Source organism: Pinus tabuliformis, chromosome 9 (genome assembly GCF_031772625.1).
Source record: "Pinus tabuliformis cultivar Carrire ecotype Pingquan chromosome 9, CPIR1, whole genome shotgun sequence".
NCBI classification, from domain to species: Eukaryota; Viridiplantae; Streptophyta; class Pinopsida; order Pinales; family Pinaceae; genus Pinus; species Pinus tabuliformis.
The window spans coordinates 125,143,993-125,163,068 of record NC_142307.1 but is presented as its reverse complement, the minus strand read 5'-3'; the positions used below and the strand labels follow the sequence as shown (position 1 = coordinate 125,163,068).

Here is a 19,076-nt window from a genome sequence, read left to right as displayed (position 1 = left end):
TACTAAAACAGAAACAGTTCGATCAAAAATCTTACCTTCGAACTCTACCATCGTTGGCTGGTAATCAGCTTGACGGTCCTCGAGAGCAGCATTTATTCTTGGTATGGACCGAGCCACATCACCCACTGTAGAAGCTTCATAAACCTGGGACAACTGATCACTACCCTTTAGGTGAGGACAGTTCTTGATATAATGTGGCCCACCGCAACCCCAGCACTGTACTGGCGGTCTCACTGCCCCCTCATTATCACTTCTGCCCGGCTGCTCGCTATATTTGGGCTCATTAGGTGGTTTCATTCTGGGCTGATTTCTAGTCTGACTCCTACTGCTGGGCCCTTTTGAACCTCCTTTGCTGAAACTGCCACGAGTTCCCTTAATTCCCATAGTGGTTCTGCTGCCCTTTCTATCCACCCAACGCTTTCCAGAGCTATCTCCCCTTTGTTTATTCTGCTGATAGCATATTTTAGCTTTCCGAATCGCTTCATCCATGGTCTTCGGGTTATCAAATTCAATCCTTTCCCGCATTGTCTGAGGTAAACTGCTAACAAACCGCTGCACTTTTGCCTTTTCCTCCCGAATGTACAGTACGTAGCGGAGCATGGATGTAAATTTGGTAATGAATTCATCCATGGTCTGCTGCCCAAGTCGCAGATCATGGAATTCCCGCGCTTTTTCATCGTAAAAGCATTCAGTCAAGTATTTCTCCTTGAAGTATTTCTGAAAAATTTCCCAAGTTATATCCTGTTCGCTCACTCCCCGCACCATCTTAACTTCCTCCCACCATAATGTAGCTTTGGCCTGTAGCTGGAAAATAGCCAGTCGTGCCTTAAGATGGTGGTCATATTCGTAAACTTGGAAATATTTGTTCATGTTTATTAGCCAGGCTTCCGCAGCCTCCTCGGACTCCCCATCAAAATGCGGTGGCTTAATCTTCCAAAACTCTCCTTGTAGTTATATTCGTTGCCTTTTTGAGGTTTGATGCTCAGAAGCATTGTCAGATTTCTCACCTCGGGCCTCCGCCCTGCCCTCTGTTTCGTCCTGATCAGTATGGTAATCTGGTTCTTCTGATACATGCTTTTGCTCTGGACTGGCGTTAGGCTGGTGCTGGTTTTGTTTATCTGATAAACTTTTCAGAATCCTTTCCTGCTCCATGGTCAATCTGGTATTGTCCTCTCGTAAAAGAGCCATCTTGTTCTTCAATTCTTGAACTGTCTCCAGTATGGTCAAGTTGGTGTTGCGTGTCTCCTCCCCTAACTGCACCCAAATCTCAGGATTTCCCTGAGGGTGGTTGACGCTGTCTGGTCTGTCCACATTTCCATGAGGAGCACTGCTCGTTCTCCTCATTTTGTCGTCACTTGTTCAAAAGTTTAGTTTTCTTTTCCACAGACGTTACATGTAATATATCATGGAATAATCCTTACTTGCTCATTAATTCAATTAATCATATCAGTTTCTCAGTTATGGTTAGCCCGAGGTCACAGAGTTGCAACCTCGCTCTGATACCACTTGTAAGAACTCTACAAAGAATTTTTTTTTTTCTATGACAATTTCACATATATATATATACATTTTTACTTTACCTAAGGTGAATTACCCCTGGTAACTATGTTCGTAACAATGTTATTATCAATGTTTCACCATTACTATACTCACAGCATTTAAATAGTTAAATCTAGCACTTGATAATTATATCTGCATCAATCATTTATCGTGTGCACTAAGGGTTAGGCGATATGCATGTTATCGATTCTCATGGAATATTATAATGCTTGGTCGATAGTAATATGTGGAACCTTTCCGCAGTCTCGAGAAATATACAAGGAAATCTTGGTTACACTTTCTATTATGGTTGAATGATTTATTGCGTTATTTGAGTCCTCGGTCTGCGGTTCTGCAATTGTCATTATTGTGTTCCACCCGTATACGAGGGTACCCGTGCCAACACTTCGTCAGCCGGATCTGGTTTTCCGATTTCACTGAAGAGATTACCTCCGATAACTTTTCCCGGTCACCAACTTGGCATTCGGGAACCAAGGCTTTCCTATGGTGTCCACCTGGCGTGCATCCAGCCAGCTGGCCTGGGCTGCAACCGGCCAGGACTGCTCCGACTACCAACGCTACAGGCGGGACTTTATTGTGCCTGGCTACTTGGCACGTATGAGCCATGTGACACCATACTTCGGAGAAATCCCGCGCCCATTTCAACGGAGGAGATGATGTTCACCAGATCAACGGTTGTTATACTACCAGGTAAGGGTAATAGGTCTATAGGGTTATTTCCATATCGCATTTGGCGTTTGCAAACCATTTTCACTTGACTCCCGGTCTTGAGAGGTCTCTGGCGATTGGAATTCCATCCGGCGCAGACCATTTGTGCAACCAGCCGAGAAGGAGTTAAGGATTCAACCGTTAACCATGGCCGCGGTAACACGCCTTCTTATACCACAGTATTGCTCCTTTGTTTTATGGTTTGGCTTTTGCTGGTTTTGCCGCAGTTCTGACACTCGTTTCCCTTTCCTTGCAGGTGTGAAATGTGGGTATCGAGTCCTGTGCATGGTGGATGCCACTTCGTCTGTTCTCTTCCGTTTCCTGGTAAGAGAATACTGACGACTTATGAGCAAAAAGATTATGGGTAACTTCTGGAATTGTTTTCGGCCGACTCGTTCGAGCTTTGGTGTTTTTCCTTTTTTCTTTAATCTTGTTCTGAGTCACTCCTGGAATGTGACTGTAACAGAGTCCCCGCTCTGGTTTTCACCGTGACAAACTTGGGGACTTGCCCATTACTAGGGCATCGATATTGTCCGTTCCGGACTGCGCTTACTGGTCTGCGCTTACTGGACTGCTCTTGCTGTATTGTATTTGCCATATACCTGATACAGGCCGAGGGTTTTGTCCTGGATATTTATGTTGTCATTGGACGGTTGCAACTATTTGTAATTTCTCGTCTTGTTAATGTGTGTATTTGTACATGCATATCAAGGTGTTACAGTTTATAAAGGTTTTTGGACTTCTGTCGGCTAATACCGAACTTTCCTTTAATATAATATAAGTATATTGTTGTTCACAGGAGTTTTTCCTTGCATATGCTGGATTCGTAGAACTTCTGTTAATTCCTACTTCTCGGATAGCTTTGTTATCTCCATTACTTACATGCTATGTATTCTTGTTTAATAATGACTTATGGTTTCTTTTGAGTGAGTATTGTCGGTTTCTCTACCCTGTGCCTTTCGGTCACAACCGCCCACTTCACCGTGGGGTTCCGCCGTTAAAATTGGAACATTGATATAGGGTAGCCGGGATTCGGGTGTGGGTACAAGTTACCCTCCCTATCTCGTTAATGCATGACTTTTAATTCTTGATCGAACTTCTGTATTCAACAGAATCCTATAGCCACTATTTTCAGAGGATGATTCTGTTAACGCAGGGCCTGTTTAGCTTGTCGATCTGCTTTGTTTCCTTGTATTCGAAAGAACTGTTCTATGGGTTCGCACATATATATATATATATATATATATATATATATATATCTAGTTTCTTTCTGTTATTAAGTGGCTTATAGTTTGAATAGATTTCCGTTTCTATAACGATTGCATACGGAATTCTTTCTTAATATTACTTACGCAGTATACCCGGAAAACATTCCCAGAGAAAGGGTTGTCGACCCTACTCTTCTCTAGATTTTTCATTTCTTCCTGTTGCACTATTCTTTCTTTATGGCAGTCTTAAAGGAATTTCCCTCTTTTCTAAGATGAATGTTTAACATATTTCAAGTCTTTATTCTACTTGCATCTACCAAAAGATATTTTTCTTATACTGTTTACAGTTCTCTGTTCTGTCAACAACATTTGTAATTCGATTGTCATCATATACACAGACTGCCAAGCTTTCTGTTGTACATACCTGTTCAGAGGCAAACCTCTGCGTGTGCTTGTCTTCCTCCCGACCTTAGGAGGGTCCTTCTCGACCTTCCACCCCCAAGCACCCAGCAAGATTCTTTCTATCTGCAACTCTTTGGCACTGCCAAAGTTACGCTATCTGGTCCTTACCAGACATAGCGGTTTAATCAGGGAGTTCTCTGCTCCCAACATGTGCTATCTGGTCCTTACCAGACGTAGCGTTCACTGCCAAATTGCAACTTCTCCAGAGCTCTGCTATCTGGTCCTTATCAGACGTAGCAACCCCTTTTCCTGTTTCTTTTACCATTAAGTATCCTTCCTCCATGAGGCTCAACCGCCATCTGAAGGTAGTTAGGGTTTCTACCCTTTCTGACAGATGTCATATTTTTGGTTTTAATACCCCTTTGAAGGGAAACTCTATAATCATTAGCAGTTAGTTTATTTCCAAGCCATACTCGTTGGCACCAAGCAATTATAACTATATTTAATTGAAACAGTAACCACAATAGTAATTATCCAGTTTTACCAAACATAACTATAAACAATAGTTAAATTTACTGTTTTTAATTTAAACATTAGTAATTAACTGGGGCGTTACAAGAATATTCTTCTTTGATGACAGTGTAGTGTTCTTTTTGTGCTCCTTCGCACCATGTAGACCTGTGGTGGTTTTTTCTAGCAAAATTTTTCTCAGAGACTTTTGGGCAATTTTTGGCTAGATGCGCTGTCTCAAAGCAGGACCGACATCTGAAGAGGACACTTTCATAATCAGGTTTCTGGTTCCACGCATAGTCTTTACTTGTTAGGTTTATTTCAGCTGGGAATCCAGCGCTGAAGTCCATTTCCACACAGATGCGTGCATAGGTGGTTCTCGCATATTCCTCTGTTTCTGGGCACCTGCAGTAAAATTTCCCAATTGCATTTCCGATAGCTTTTAGCGAGGAGAGATTCCAGAGATGCAAGGGTAGGCTTGGCAATCTCACCCAAACTGGTGCTGAGGTTATCACTATTGTAGAGGGATCGAATGATGGGTTCCATGGTTTCATGAAAAGGCCTGATTTTTCCCAAAACCAAGGGCCGAAATCTAGAATACATTGTCTGCTTTCAGGATTTTCAAAATCTACTATAAAGAAACCCCTAGCACAGGGGTAGATATTAATTTCATCAGAAATGACAGGCTTCCATACTTCCGAGATCCAATTGTGGAGCGTTGTCAGCCGCGACCAAAAACCATTGAACCGGCAGATTAGGGCACTTTCAAAAAACTTCAAAACCTCATCGAGCGAGGCCTAGACCACTTGGATAGTGGGCGCTGGGGCTTCACTGACGATATGGGCAGGCGCTTGCCCTCCAGAGGCGGATGAGCCACTAGCTATTTTCACGAAGCTTGGAGCCATATTTTATTTGCCCGTAGAACCCAGCCGCAGCAAAATAAGGCAGAACCCAACCGCAGAAAAATAAGGCAGAAGATAAGATTAGATCTAGATCTGGCCGCAGAAGATTAGATCTAGAACCTAACCACCTAGATCTAGATCTAGCCGCAAAAAAATTAGATCTCAAATCTAAACCCTCTATCACATTAAGATATATAAGATATAAATAGTAACTATAAATTACGATCCGATTTACCATATAAATTAAAGTAATAATTTTGTAACCACATTTAAATTTCATTAATAAGAACATAAAAACTTAATACTTACAATATAAAAAGACTTTTAACCATGGATATTCACCCCAATTTTACCATGGATATTATTAACTTTGTTACAATGCCCAAAAACCATCTCTCATTTCACAATCAAAATATGTTATAAATATATATTTTTTCAATTTAATTTTATAACATTTTTGCATGGACTAGGTCAAATTATATAAAAATAAAGATAAAAGTAAAAAATGAAATTATTAATTAAAATTATTAATAATTAAACCAACTTAGATCCATCTTAACTCTGGATATATCAATCTCCCAAAACCTCTTTAGGTTTAAACATTTCTCACTAAAAAGGAGGTTTGCACCTCCATAAATTTTATATCTTGGCTCTTAATATATCGAGAGTTAAGATGGATCTAGATTGATTAATAATTAAACTAAAATTCTGAAAGTTTGTTACAAAATAAACACACCTATGGACGTTTTGGAAACATTGATATATATAATACTTACCTATATATATATAGTCAACAATCACACTTGATTTAATTCTTAGTCAACTACTATGAATTTTAAAATTTAACCATCTTAAAATAAATCCCAACTAACAAAATTTGACATTATATTCAAAATAGTTATTTGTAATTTATAACAAAACTTTAAAAATTCCAAAAAAATAAAAAACCGTCCTTAATGCCAGTAAAACCCTTTAACATTTGATTTGATATTCAAAATACTTATTTATAGATTATCACAAAACTCTTCGAAATTAAAAAGTGAATAAAAAATCAATCCTTAACTTATAGCAAAACTATTATTCTAGTAAAACCCGTTAAAATCAACCATTAACATTTGACTTCATATTCAAAATAGTTATTTATAATTTATAACAAAACTCTTCAAAATAAAAAATCAATGCTTAACTTATAACAAAACTATTATTCTAGTAAAACCCGTTAAAATCAACCATTAACATTTGACTTGATATTCACAATAGTTATTTATAATTTATAACAAAACTCTTCAAAATAAAAAATCAATCCTTAACTTATAACAAAACTATTATCCCAGTAAAACCGTTAAAATCAACCATTAACATTTGACTTCATAGTCAAAATATTTATTTATTGCTTATCACACTCCTCTTCCAAAAACATAAAATAAAAAAACGTATAGTTAAGATATTGCAAAAAACTTTTAAAGTGACCATGAACTCTAGAAAGAGGTATCCCTTAGTTTTAAGGAATTTATTCCGTGGATAGGGATCCTTGGTAGAGAAGTTATAATGTTTAGCATTTTGATTGGATCAAAATCAAAATAAAATAAAATAAAATAAAATGATTAATAATTATAATTATCAATAAAACATTTTAACCAATTAAAATTAATGAAACTAAAATTAAAAATAAAATAACATAAAAGTAATAATTATCATTTTAATTAATAATTAAACAAGTTTAAATTCATTTTAACTTTGGATCTATTAAGTGTGAAAAGGGACCAAATCTCTTTAATATAGAAATAGTTTTTGGAATAAAAAGAAATTTGATTTTTTTTATGAGAAATTCTTGGGCATAAATCGCATAATATTACATTTTTCGACGCATTTCAAACCACCGAGTATGGTTCATCCTCATGACATGTTCACACTGGTTGGTTCGAAATGCGTCAACCAATGCAATATTATGTGATTTACCCTGAAAAATTTCTGAGAAACTTGATATGGATCACAGAAGCCTCAATTCAACAAAAGAAATTTGAACCAACCTAACCACCAATTAATTTATAGTCAAAGTTTGAATCCCCGTTAGAATCTGGCCTACATCAGCAATCCGTGGCACCATAGATCAGCCAATAGGAAAGACACTCCAACCCCTATTTAATGAAACGACCTCCTACTTTCATTTTTCATAGACGCTTCTCCTTTTCACAGGTATAGCAACACCGAGTCTTTTCTGTTGATCCAGATTTAAACAGGAATGCAACAAATTACAGAGATAACCATATACACAAAGATGCAGCGGAAATAATACTTCATTTCATTAATGGAAAATACTGAAATATGCTTACAGACAGAAATGGAAATAAACTAGCTAGGGCGATGGTAGCTTATCTCTGAGAAGAGATGTGATGGCTACATGCCTCTGAACTGTGTTACAATGAGGCTCGAAGGCCTATTTATTGTTGAGAAACAATGGAAAAACCCTTAACATTCCAAAACCTAACCCTAGGAGATGAAACGCCAAACTGTGGGCCCCGTTTGGGGGTAAGTTGGTACATCAACTTCCCGGGGTCGTAACTTGGGCATATGATCTCCGTTTGACGCGTACAATAGCTCATTAGAAAGATCTATCCGAGCACTATCATTGTTGGAACGGGCAACACCAGTCCATTCCATGGACTCGTGTTGCCCCCGGATTCCCCAAAAAACGTCGTTTAGGGCCTCAAAACGGCTCCGAAAGTTTAGGACCCGAAAAACTGCTAAAAATAGTAAGTTGTGCTACAATTAAGGAAACTGAAAATGCTGAGAAAGACAATGGTGGGGGTCCAGGTGGACTTGGCAGGTGGCCACCAATATCCACCTGGATCATTCCTCCCCCCTTAGGAAGCAATGGTCCCCATTGCGTTGAGCTCCTCCATGAGATGAGGAAACTTCTGCTGAACTTGTTCCCTGGTGAGCCACTTGCCCTGCTGAAGGAGTTGGCCCGCTTTGACAACTCGATACAGTTGGATATTCTGTTGGCGAGTGTTCTTGATCTGTGTGTCCATGATCCGATCAGTTGCAGCTTGTTCCATGCAATCTGGATTTAATTCTGTGGGTTTGAGCTGTTCTGCAATGTCGGATGTGTCTAGCAATGGTGGAAAGTATGGCCGAAGGCGGTCCACATTGAATACTGGGTGCAGGCCAAGGAATGGGGGAATGCTGAGCTCAAATGCATTGTCTCCCATAGCCTTAGTAATGGTGTAAGGACCATATCGGAGTGGTCTCAATTTCCGATAGGCTCCAGTAAGGCGTTCCTTTTGCAAATGCAACCAGACTTTGTCACCCACCTGAAACTTGTGTGGCACCCGATGTTGATCATGTCGCTGCTTGTACTTGGCATTTGATTTCTCAAGAATGTCATGGACCTGCTGGCGAATATGTTGGATGCGCTCAATGAAGCTGGTGGCCTTATCTGTTTCGGACTGGACATGAGCTGAATTCATGTGAGTAGCTGCAAGTGGCATGGCCACATCAATGGGGCATAGTGGCTGGAATCCCAAACCCACCTGAAAAGGGCTATGGCCAGTGGAGCTGTGAAGAGCTCGATTGTAGCTGTGCTGAACGTAGGGGAGGCTCTCGTCCCATGTGCGTGGATGCTTTGAGTTATACATGCGCAGAATGTGCACAATCATCCTATTGACAACCTCTGTCTGGCCATCAGTTTGAGGATGGAAGGCTGTGGACTTCGTGAGTTTGGTGTCCAGCATTGACCAGAGACTAGACCAAAAGGTGCTGAGAAACCGACTGTCCCGATCTGAGATGATAGACTGTGGGATCCCAAAGTGCACCCACACTCGTTCAAAGAAGAGTTTAACAGTGGCTTCTGCTGTGATATTCTTCTTGCAGGCCATCATAATGGCCATCTTTGAGAACCTGTCGACGACCACAAAAACACAGTCATTTCCATGCTTAGTGGAAGGAAGGCCTGACATGTAATCCATGGAGATGGATTCCCAAGGTCGACTAGGGGTAGGCAACGGGGTATAGAGGCCTTGCTTCTTAATGGTCGATTTGGCAATGGCACAGGCAGTACATGATCGGATGTACTTCCCAACATCCTGTCGAAGATTCGGCCAATAGAAATAGTTTTGCAGTACTGCCACTGTTTTCTCGACCCCGAAATGCCCAGCAGCCCGACTGTAGTGTGCTTCCCAAATCATCTTGGCACGCTCGCTTGAAGGAACACAAAGGTGACCGAGGTGGCATAATAGGGCATCTTGGAGGTGAAAATCTGCAACCTGCCGACCCTCCAAGAGTGTCTGGTATGTGTGGCCGAATTCTGGGTCGCTTTTGTAGAGAAGTGGCCAATCAGAAGTCTCGTGCCCGCAAGAGTTGAGCACGGTGGTTAGCGCCATGATCGGTGGTCGACTGAGGCAATCTGCAACATTATTGGTGCTGCCCTTTTTATACTTTATATTCAAGTGAAACTGTTGCAGGTATGTAGACCACTTCTGATGGCGATCATTCTGCAATTTCCCTTGGGTCTGTATGAACTGCAGAGGTCGGTGGTCTGTGTGGATGACCGTTTCCTTCCCCAAAATGTAATGCTTCCATTGTCGGCAGGCCTGTACAATGGAATACATCTCTTTATCATAAGTGGGGTACTTCCGGACTGTGTCTGAAAGTGTTTCACTGTGATATGCCACTGGATGTCCATGTTGAGTAAGGACTGCCCCAATAGCATAGTCAGAGGCATCTGTCTCGACCTCAAATGGTTGTTGTAAATCTGGTAACGCGAGCACTGGTGCCATGCAGAGGCGATCCTTCAACTCCCTGAATGCCTTCTGTTGAGATTCAGACCAAAAGAATTTTGCTTTCGCCCCGCCCTTGGTGACTTGACTCAAGGGCCAAGAAATATGAGAAAATCCCAACACAAACCTGCGGTAGAAGTTGGCAAGACCTAGAAAGCTGCGGAGCTCTGTTAGAGTGGTTGGAGAGGGCCAATCCCGAATGACTTGGACCTTGGCTGGATCGACATGCACCCCCTGTTCATCAATGATGTATCCCAGATACTGAACCTCGGTCATGCCAAAAGTGCATTTCTCCAAATTGGCACATAGCTTGTGTTGCCGCAGTGTTTGGAGAACCTGTCGGATGTGTTGGAGGTGCTCTTCCCGACTCTGGCTGAAGATCAGAATGTCATCCAAGTATACTACTACAAAGGAGTTGGTGAATGGCCGCAAGATGTCATCCATTAGCCTCATAAAGGTTGCAGGAGCATTCGTCAATCCGAAAGGCATGACCAACCATTCGAAGAGGCCCTCCTTGGATTTGAAGGCAGTCTTCCACACATCTGAGGGTTCAATTGGTACCTGGTGATATCCTGACTTCAGATCGATCTTGCTGAAATATTTCGCCCCCTTTAGTTGGTCTAGGAGGTCATCAATCCGCGGGATCGGGTACCTATTACGGACAGTGATCTTGTTCAGCGCCCGATAGTCAATACAGAGTCTCCACGTCCCATCCTTCTTCTGTACCAACACTATCGGGCTCCCACAGGGCGAAGAACTCGGACGGATGTGACCTTTCTGCAGGAGCTCCTGAATCTGCCTCTTGATTTCATTGTTCTCCAGAACGGAGCGCCGATAAATTGGTCCATTGGGTAGCGGCGCACCTGGGGTCAGATCGATGGAGTGCTTGACTTGACAGTGCAGAGGAACCCCTGCCGGGGAGGTGAAGATGTCTTCGTACTCCTCCACAATCTTGTCCATCTGTAGCTGCCGTGCAGAGGGACCCCGTTTGGAGGCCGTGGCCACTGTCTTCTTCTTCCCTTGAGGGCGTATCATCAGGAAAACAAATTTCCTGGTTTTGGAAATGATCTTACTGCATTGTTTTGCAGTAATCAAAGAGATGGCGGCAGGTGGTGCTACCTCTGGTATCTTGAACAACTTATTTCCCAATGTAATAATAACAGCACGGGGCCTTGATTCATACACAGCATGTCGCTTCCACAAGTATGGTTGTCCTAGTAATGCGTCACAAACTTCAAGGGGAGCAATGTCACACAATACCTCATCCGTGAAGGGCTTGATGTTGTATGGAAGGCGACACTGCTGGCTCACGCGAAGATCTCGCCCTTGGTGAAGCCACCCAATGGTGTATGGTTGTGGATGTGCTGTGGTCGGTAAGCCCAACCGCTTCACGACCTCTGCCGAAATGAGGTTCTTTTGACTCCCGCTATCAACAATGAACTGTATCGGGGAGCCCTTTACCCACATCTGGGAGTGGAAGAGACGCTCCTCCTCCTCTGGATCTTCGGGTTCATTTTTCTGGATCTTTGCGGTAGCAACAGTGGCGCTGGGATCCGCATCAATGATCTGCTTCCCTTTTTCATACCCCTTATCGGGTTCTGACTCAGAGTTGGAACATGCATCTGATTCTGAAACCTTTAGCTCAGCCACCAGTGACTGCTTGGCCCGACACTCACTTGTGTTGTGAGTGGAGCTCTTATGGAACTCGCACCATTTTCCAGTGTCCTTTCTCGGCTTCGCGGCGTTGCTCTTTGCTTGCAGCTTCGGCTGGTTGTCTTGGGCTGTCCCGCCTTGGCTTTGTCCTTTTTTCTATGGTTTAGGGGCACCTTTCCCCTGCTTTGGATTCGCAGATCCAAAGTCTCGCTTCTTTTGTTTAAACTTCTGCTCGACCTTGACGGCATACCGGTATGCTGTGCCGAGCGAGGGGATGTTTAGGAACTGTATTTCTTCCTGGATGTACTTGTGCAGGCAGCCACGGTATTTGAGTATCAAATGTTGCTCCGAATCCTTGATACCCAACTTTGTGCGAAGGGTATGGAAAAGATTGGTGAACTCCGGCACGTCTTGGTCCCTTCCCTGCCGCAGCGTGGTCCACTTTATGTATTCATCCTCATAGCTTCCGACAGGGTAGTACTGCTCCTTGATGGCATCCCGGAACGAATCCCAGGTGGGTGCGGCTGAAAATAGTGAGCCAGTACTTTCATCCTTCTGCTCGCAGTAGGTTTCCCACCAGTCCTTGACGTGGGGGGCTGCTTTGAGAAGAGCAAAAACAATCTTTTCCCGACTCGAAAATTCATGAACAGAAAAATAACCCTCTAGCAGATTTAACCATTTATCTACGACATCGGCGTCTATCTGACCCTCGAATATGGGGATTTCAAAATTAACTTGTACCTTAAAGGGTGTGGCGTTTCCAGAGGAGCTGCTGGAAGCCGATGCGCCGCTTCTGGGTAGCCGCTGAAGGATCTGCGCAAAGCTGTCCATCATCGCGTTCCGTTGTCGCTCGAGCGCTTCTTCGAGCAAGATTTTGATGGGATCTCCTGCCCCCTCGTCTTTCTTCTCGTCCGCCATGGGAGGCCGTCGGGATTTGCGAGGCTGGTCTTGCAAAGGTTCAACCAGTTCAAGCCCTAACTCCTTATATCCCGACCTTGTTGGGGACATGCAAAGAAAAACAGAGAAAAAGCAGACCGCTCTCATACCACTGATCCGGATTTAAACAGGAACGCAACAAATTACAGAGATAACCATATACACAAAGATGCAGCGGAAATAATACTTTATTTCATTAATGGAAAATACTGAAATATGCTTACAGACAGAAATGGAAATAAACTAGCTAGGGCGATGGTAGCTTATCTCTGAGAAGAGATGTGATGGCTACATGCCTCTGAACTGTGTTACAATGAGGCTCGAAGGCCTATTTATTGTTGAGAAACAATGGAAAAACCCTTAACATTCCAAAACCTAACCCTAGGAGATGAAACGCCAAACTGTGGGCCCCGTTTGGGGGTAAGTTGGTACATCAACTTCCCGGGGTCGTAACTTGGGCATATGATCTCCGTTTGACGCGTACAATAGCTCATTAGAAAGATCTATCCGAGCACTATCATTGTTGGAACGGGCAACACCAGTCCATTCCATGGACTCATGTTGCCCCCGGATTCCCCAAAAAACGTCGTTTAGGGCCTCAAAACGGCTCCGGAAGTTCAGGACCCGAAAAACTGCTAAAAATAGTAAGTTGTGCTACAATTAAGGAAACTGAAAATGCTGAGAAAGACAATGGTGGGGGTCCAGGTGGACTTGGCAGGTGGCCACCAATATCCACCTGGATCATCTGTGGTGTCAGGTTCGAGTCACGATAGTAACATCAATGGCCCCGAAGGCAGAGAAGGATAGTAACTATCCCTAAATACCAAGCTAATGAACAAGTTTTTAGAGATAATCCTGAGATCTATTTATAGCTAGATTCACATACTAGGTAACCTAAAGGTGATGGAAAATGGGACAAAAACAAGAGTTACTCAACAAAATCAAAGGGTTGAGAGACATGATATTATTAATTATATTAATATAACTAAACTAAAATTCCGAAAGTTTGTTACAAAATAAACACACCTATGGACGTTTTGGAAACACTGATATATATAATACTTACGTTTATATATATATATATATATATATATATATATATATATATATATATATATATATATTCAACCATCACACTTGATTTAATTCTCACTCAAGTACTATGAATTTTAAAATTTAACCATCTTAAAATAAATCCCAACTAACAGAATTTGACATTGTATTCAAAATAGTTATTTATAATTTATAACAAAACTCTTCAAAATTCCGAGAAAAATAAAAATCCATCCTTAATGTATTCCAGTAAAACCCTTTAACATTTGACTTGATATTCAAAATACTTATTTATAGCTTATCACAAAACTCTTCGAAATTAAAAAGTGAATAAAAAATCAAATCCTTAACTTATAACAAAACTATTATTCCAATAAAACCCATTAAAATCAACCATTAACATTTGACTTCATATTCAAGATAGTCATTTATAATTTATAACAAAACTCTTTGAAATAAAAAAGTAAATAAAAAATCAATCCTTAACTTATAACAAAACTATTATTCAAGTAAAACCGGTTAAAATCAACCATTAACATTTGACTTCATATTCGAAATATTTATTCATCACTTATCATACTATTCCAAAAATATAAAATAAAAAAACTTATAGTTAAGATATAGCAGAAAACTTTTAAAGTGACCATGAACTCTTGAAAGAGGTATCCCTTAGTCTTAAGGAATTTATTCCGTGGATAGGGGTCTTTGGTAGAGAAGTCATAATGTTTAACATTATGATCGGATAAAAACCAAAATAAAATAATTAATAATAATTATCAATAAAACATTTTAACCAGTTAAATTAATGAAACTAAAATTAAAAATAAAATACCGTAAAAGTAATAATTATCATTTTAATTAATAATTAAATAAGCTTAAATTTATTTTTAACTTTGAATCTATTAAGCGTGAAAAGGGATCAAATTCCTTTAATATGAAAATAGTTTTTGGAATAAAAAGAAATTTGATTTTTTTAATGAGAAAATGGGGTTTGGAATAAAAAGAAATTTGATTTTTTTATGAGAAATTCTTCCGCGTAAATCACATAATATTACATTTTTCGAGGCATTTGGAACCAACCAATGTGGTTCATCCTCAAGACAAGTTCACACTGGTTGGTTCGAAATGCGTCAACCAATGTAATATTATGTGATTTACCCCGAAATTTTTCTGAGAAACTTGATATGGATCACAGAAAGCTCAATTCAACAAAGGAAATTTGATCCCTTTAAAATGAATGTAACCGAGTCACCAATTAATTTGTAGTCAAAGTTTGAATGCCCGTTAAAATCTGGCCTACATCAGCAATCCGTGGCGCCAGGGATCAGCCAATAGGAAAGACACTCCAACCCCTATTTAATGAAACGGCCTCCTGCTTTCATTTTGCAAAGACGCTTCTCCTTTTCACAGGTATAGCAACACCGAGTCTTTTCTGTGGTGGCAGGTTCGAGTCACGATAGTGACATCAATGGCCCCGAAGGCAGAGAAGAGGCCCATGGCTGGGAAAGAGCCCTTGACATCAATGGTCCCGAAGGCAGAGAAGAGGCCCATGGCTGGGAAAAAGCCCTTGGTGGGGAATTCCCCTTCAACAGAAAAGATGTCTTCGAAGTTGGAGAATAAGGTAGTAAAGGAAGGAGACAAAAAGAGCAAGAAGCACAAGAAAAGTGTGGAGACGTACAAGATCTATCTCTTCAAGGTGCTGAAGCAGGTCCATCCGGAAATGGGTATTTCCAGCAACGCCATGGGAATCATGAACAGTTTTATCAATGATTTATTTGAGAAATTGGCGAACGAGGCATCAAGACTCTCTCGCCTCAGCAAGAAACCAACTATTACTTCCCGGGAGATCCAGACAGCCGCAAGACTCGTTCTTCCAGGGGAGCTCGCCAAGCACGCTGTGTCTGAGGGTACTAAGGCCGTTACAAAATTCACCAGCGCTTAGATTCCGGTCCTCTTTCGACGATTTCTTTTAAATAGGTGTAGGGTTTTATAACCAGGGGAATCGCATTCTGGTCTGTCTGCATCACAATTTTTGCATTTTCTCATTTTCGGTTCTTTTTTATTTTGTAAGACTCCGAAATGGATTCTTATTATCAGTCTTCTTCTCTTGAATTGCTCTTGAATTGAGCTTTCACATGTTCCTTTAAAGATTTGAAGCCAATATAATAAATTTATTTTCTGTTTACGTGAAAAACTTGTAGTCATGTAGCATATGTTGTTAAGCCGTGCGCATCAAGGCCCTGGTAGGAGGATATTGTTAGACTTACAGTGGAGAAATGGTGACCGAGCTCCATTTCGTCTTTTAAACCTAAATAATAACACGAAACTATATTATCCTTTTTGAGAATAAGAAAAAGCTTTCACTGAACTATATTGTTAGTCTAAGTACTCTAAATGCTCAGAAGCTTGGATAACTGGAAGAAATACATGCATTTAATATGCTCGGAGGTTCTGCATGTAACATGGATACAGAGAATGCGGTAGGAATTTTGAAATCTCATTGCAAAATGAAAACAAAAGTTTAGTTCTCTGCTAAATGTATTCATCAAAGTTTTTATTATTAATATATTTTATATTTGATTAAAAATTAAAGATTTTTTTAAAGATTTAAACATTTTCCAATAAAAAGTATTGTAGGTTATATATATATGGGGTTAATTTTCAGAAAATGTCTAAAAAATAATCTATTTGTGATTTTTTTTTCCTAGTTATCCATAATTGTGATGAGATTTTCCTAATAATATTATGTATTATTTTGAATATTAAAGTCTTTGCAAATATTTATTACTACAGTGATTTTTTAAAAATAGGTTTTACTCTACACATTGCGTTTAATCACAAAAAGCCAAAAAAAAATTCTTTCATAGCATTGCCCAACTATGCTTCTTTGTGTTCTTTGTAAGCTCCCGTTGACTTGTGAATTCACAAGTGTATTTAACAATTTTAACAAGAGAGAATGGTATCTTGCATTGCTCAATATCAGTGGGATGGAAAGTTGAGAATGGTATCTTGCATTGCTCAATATCAGTGGGATGGAAAGTAACAACTTTGAAGGGTCAATCAGGTTATATGTATAGAGGGTGGAAACATTTGGGTTGAAGAATCTATATTGAGATGTATAGAATCACGTGACACCCTCAGCAGACGTGTTTATCGCAGATTCTAAGCGATGGAACTTTGGCCAATTGGCATACAGACATTTGGCTAGAAGTCTATACGCTCTTATACAATTCAATATATTGAATTTAGAAATTCTACCTGGCCAACTACAGAGAGTTCGCCCAAGCGGAGCCCTCGAATCTGAGCTACACCTACGTGGTAAAAAATGATTAGGTTGAGGAGGATGAAAATTGAAAGATGTGATTGGTTAAATTTGTCTAGCCAAACTCATGATAGGGACACAAAACACCTATCGGGTGGCTATTTAATCATAATTAATTGGCATGGAGATACATTAATGGTGTCAAAATATTGGCTTCAAACAAACTCAGTTCACAACTATAATACTATTTATTAACATGTAAAATAATCAGTGAATATGAAACCTGCAACATCAAACTGTTAGCCATCAATCCTGTACCCATGCAGTGCTACAAGTTTGCACTATGCCATCTAACACCAACAATCAAACTCTATATTTTTCATAAATCTAGCTCTCTTCCACACCAATCCAATGTTTGACATTTTGAATACTAAACATCGCTTCACAAGTCAACATGCACAGATATTTCAACCTTCTTCTTGCCATCTGCCTTTGTAATATGTGTATTCGATACTCTTCCTCTCTGTAATCTAAATAATATATGCATTAATTTATCCCTTCAAAACAGTTGTTAGATACAACAATTATATATTCTATCTCCGTTCTCATAGTAACCCCTCACTAGTTCTGTAAACAAATCATGCTATAATCTTATCATTTCACTCCATAAGATTTCTATGCAATCTTAGGTAGCAGAATGTGTTCCACCATTAACCAAACCTCTATCCAACACTTCAACCTAATCCCCTCTCCCTGCTAAGGTTTAGTTCTAGGCCTTTGGTAAACAGATCATATATCTACTGTCTATTGCATATGATCCTCAACAGGCTTCATCATATACACTTATAGCTTTCAGCCCAGTTAGCGAGTCATTGATTTATCAGCGGTCCCATATTTGAAGGCTGTCGCATAGTCCCACATCGGTAGAGGTTCAATGTTCAAGGTTCAAGGTTCAAGGTTCAATGTTCAAGGTTATATAAATGTTCAAGGCTATGTCCTAATGTTCTAGATCAATCCAAGCAAATGATCATTGTGTGACTAAATCAACCACTCACTTCAAAGTTTTTTTGAAATACCATGGGAAATCCAATGGTTTTGCGAGTGGTTTTTCATTTTCTTTTCTTACAGACTATAACATACCTTATCTTCTTGGGAAGTTTTTATAATGCACCCTAGACAGTGATTACCTACGTTATAACACTTTCTGGCCACTTATTCACCTGCGTTACTAGTATTTTCTTTTCAAATCCTCACTTGCAAGCATCTCCAAACCCTCTCAGACCTCCTACAAGTATTTTCTTTTCAAATCCTCACTTGCAAGAATCTCCAAACCCTCTCAGACCTCCTACAACTTCTCTAGAACGTGTCCAACCTCTTGCAACTCCTTTACAACCATCATAAAGCACTAGTTTTCCAAACACCCCTGCATCAATTTAATGGTAACTCATATTTAGTAAATCTTCATGTTGACAACAAACCATCAGGATCATGTGCGCCACCACCGATAGGTTGACATCAATGCCAACAAGAAAACCTACTATAATGTCAACATTATCACCCTAGCAAGAAACAAAACTAGTGGTAAAATAAGAGATATATTTTCTCTGAAATTAAAAAAAAAAAAGACTAGTTGAGATTATTGTTGTTAAGTATACTAACATCTACGTTTCTTATAACATATATATTAGTATGTCAAACATAAAAAATAAATTGTGACCCGCCAAATCTTTAAATTGATAACATATAATCACATGCTTGAGAGATCAAACTAGTAAGATTATGGGCCATATGAATTTCTCATGATGAGGTAGAGATGTCAATGGGCTCATCTATGGTTCTTGGATAATTTGGTCCTTTTCCACAATTTAGATGGCTTTTTTACGAGCCGGCCTAAGAGTTGCATCCCTATGTTTGAGTCCCATATCGCTATGCCTGGTCTGAAGTTCATCCAATTGCAATGACATTTCTCTCTTAGCCTAATTGTGTTCTAGAATAACATTTGTGAGAAGGGCTTTGATTTTCTAGTAAATCTCAATGGTGTAAAGGTATTGGTTTTGGAATCCTCAAGTAGACTTGGATTAGGGACTCATTCTACAATTGATGC

At 40.0% G+C, this 19,076-nt stretch overlaps 1 protein-coding gene across 1 annotated transcript; it reads left to right on the top strand.

Moving 5' to 3' along the window:
• The first annotated feature begins 15,112 nt into the window (after positions 1 to 15,112).
• Positions 15,113 to 15,880, top strand: LOC149147407 (putative histone H2B.3). The gene has a single exon (XM_089440875.1). It carries the CDS (start codon positions 15,179 to 15,181, stop codon positions 15,650 to 15,652), a length of 474 nt encoding a protein of 157 aa, XP_089297001.1. The 5' UTR covers positions 15,113 to 15,178; the 3' UTR covers positions 15,653 to 15,880.
• Positions 15,881 to 19,076: the final 3,196 nt, after the last annotated feature.

What these genes read in the sequence shown, in the direction of transcription:
- LOC149147407 (XM_089440875.1), top strand. Translation starts at nt 15,179, where the DNA reads ATGGCCCCGAAGGCAGAGAAGAGGCCCATGGCTGGGAAAGAGCCCTTG.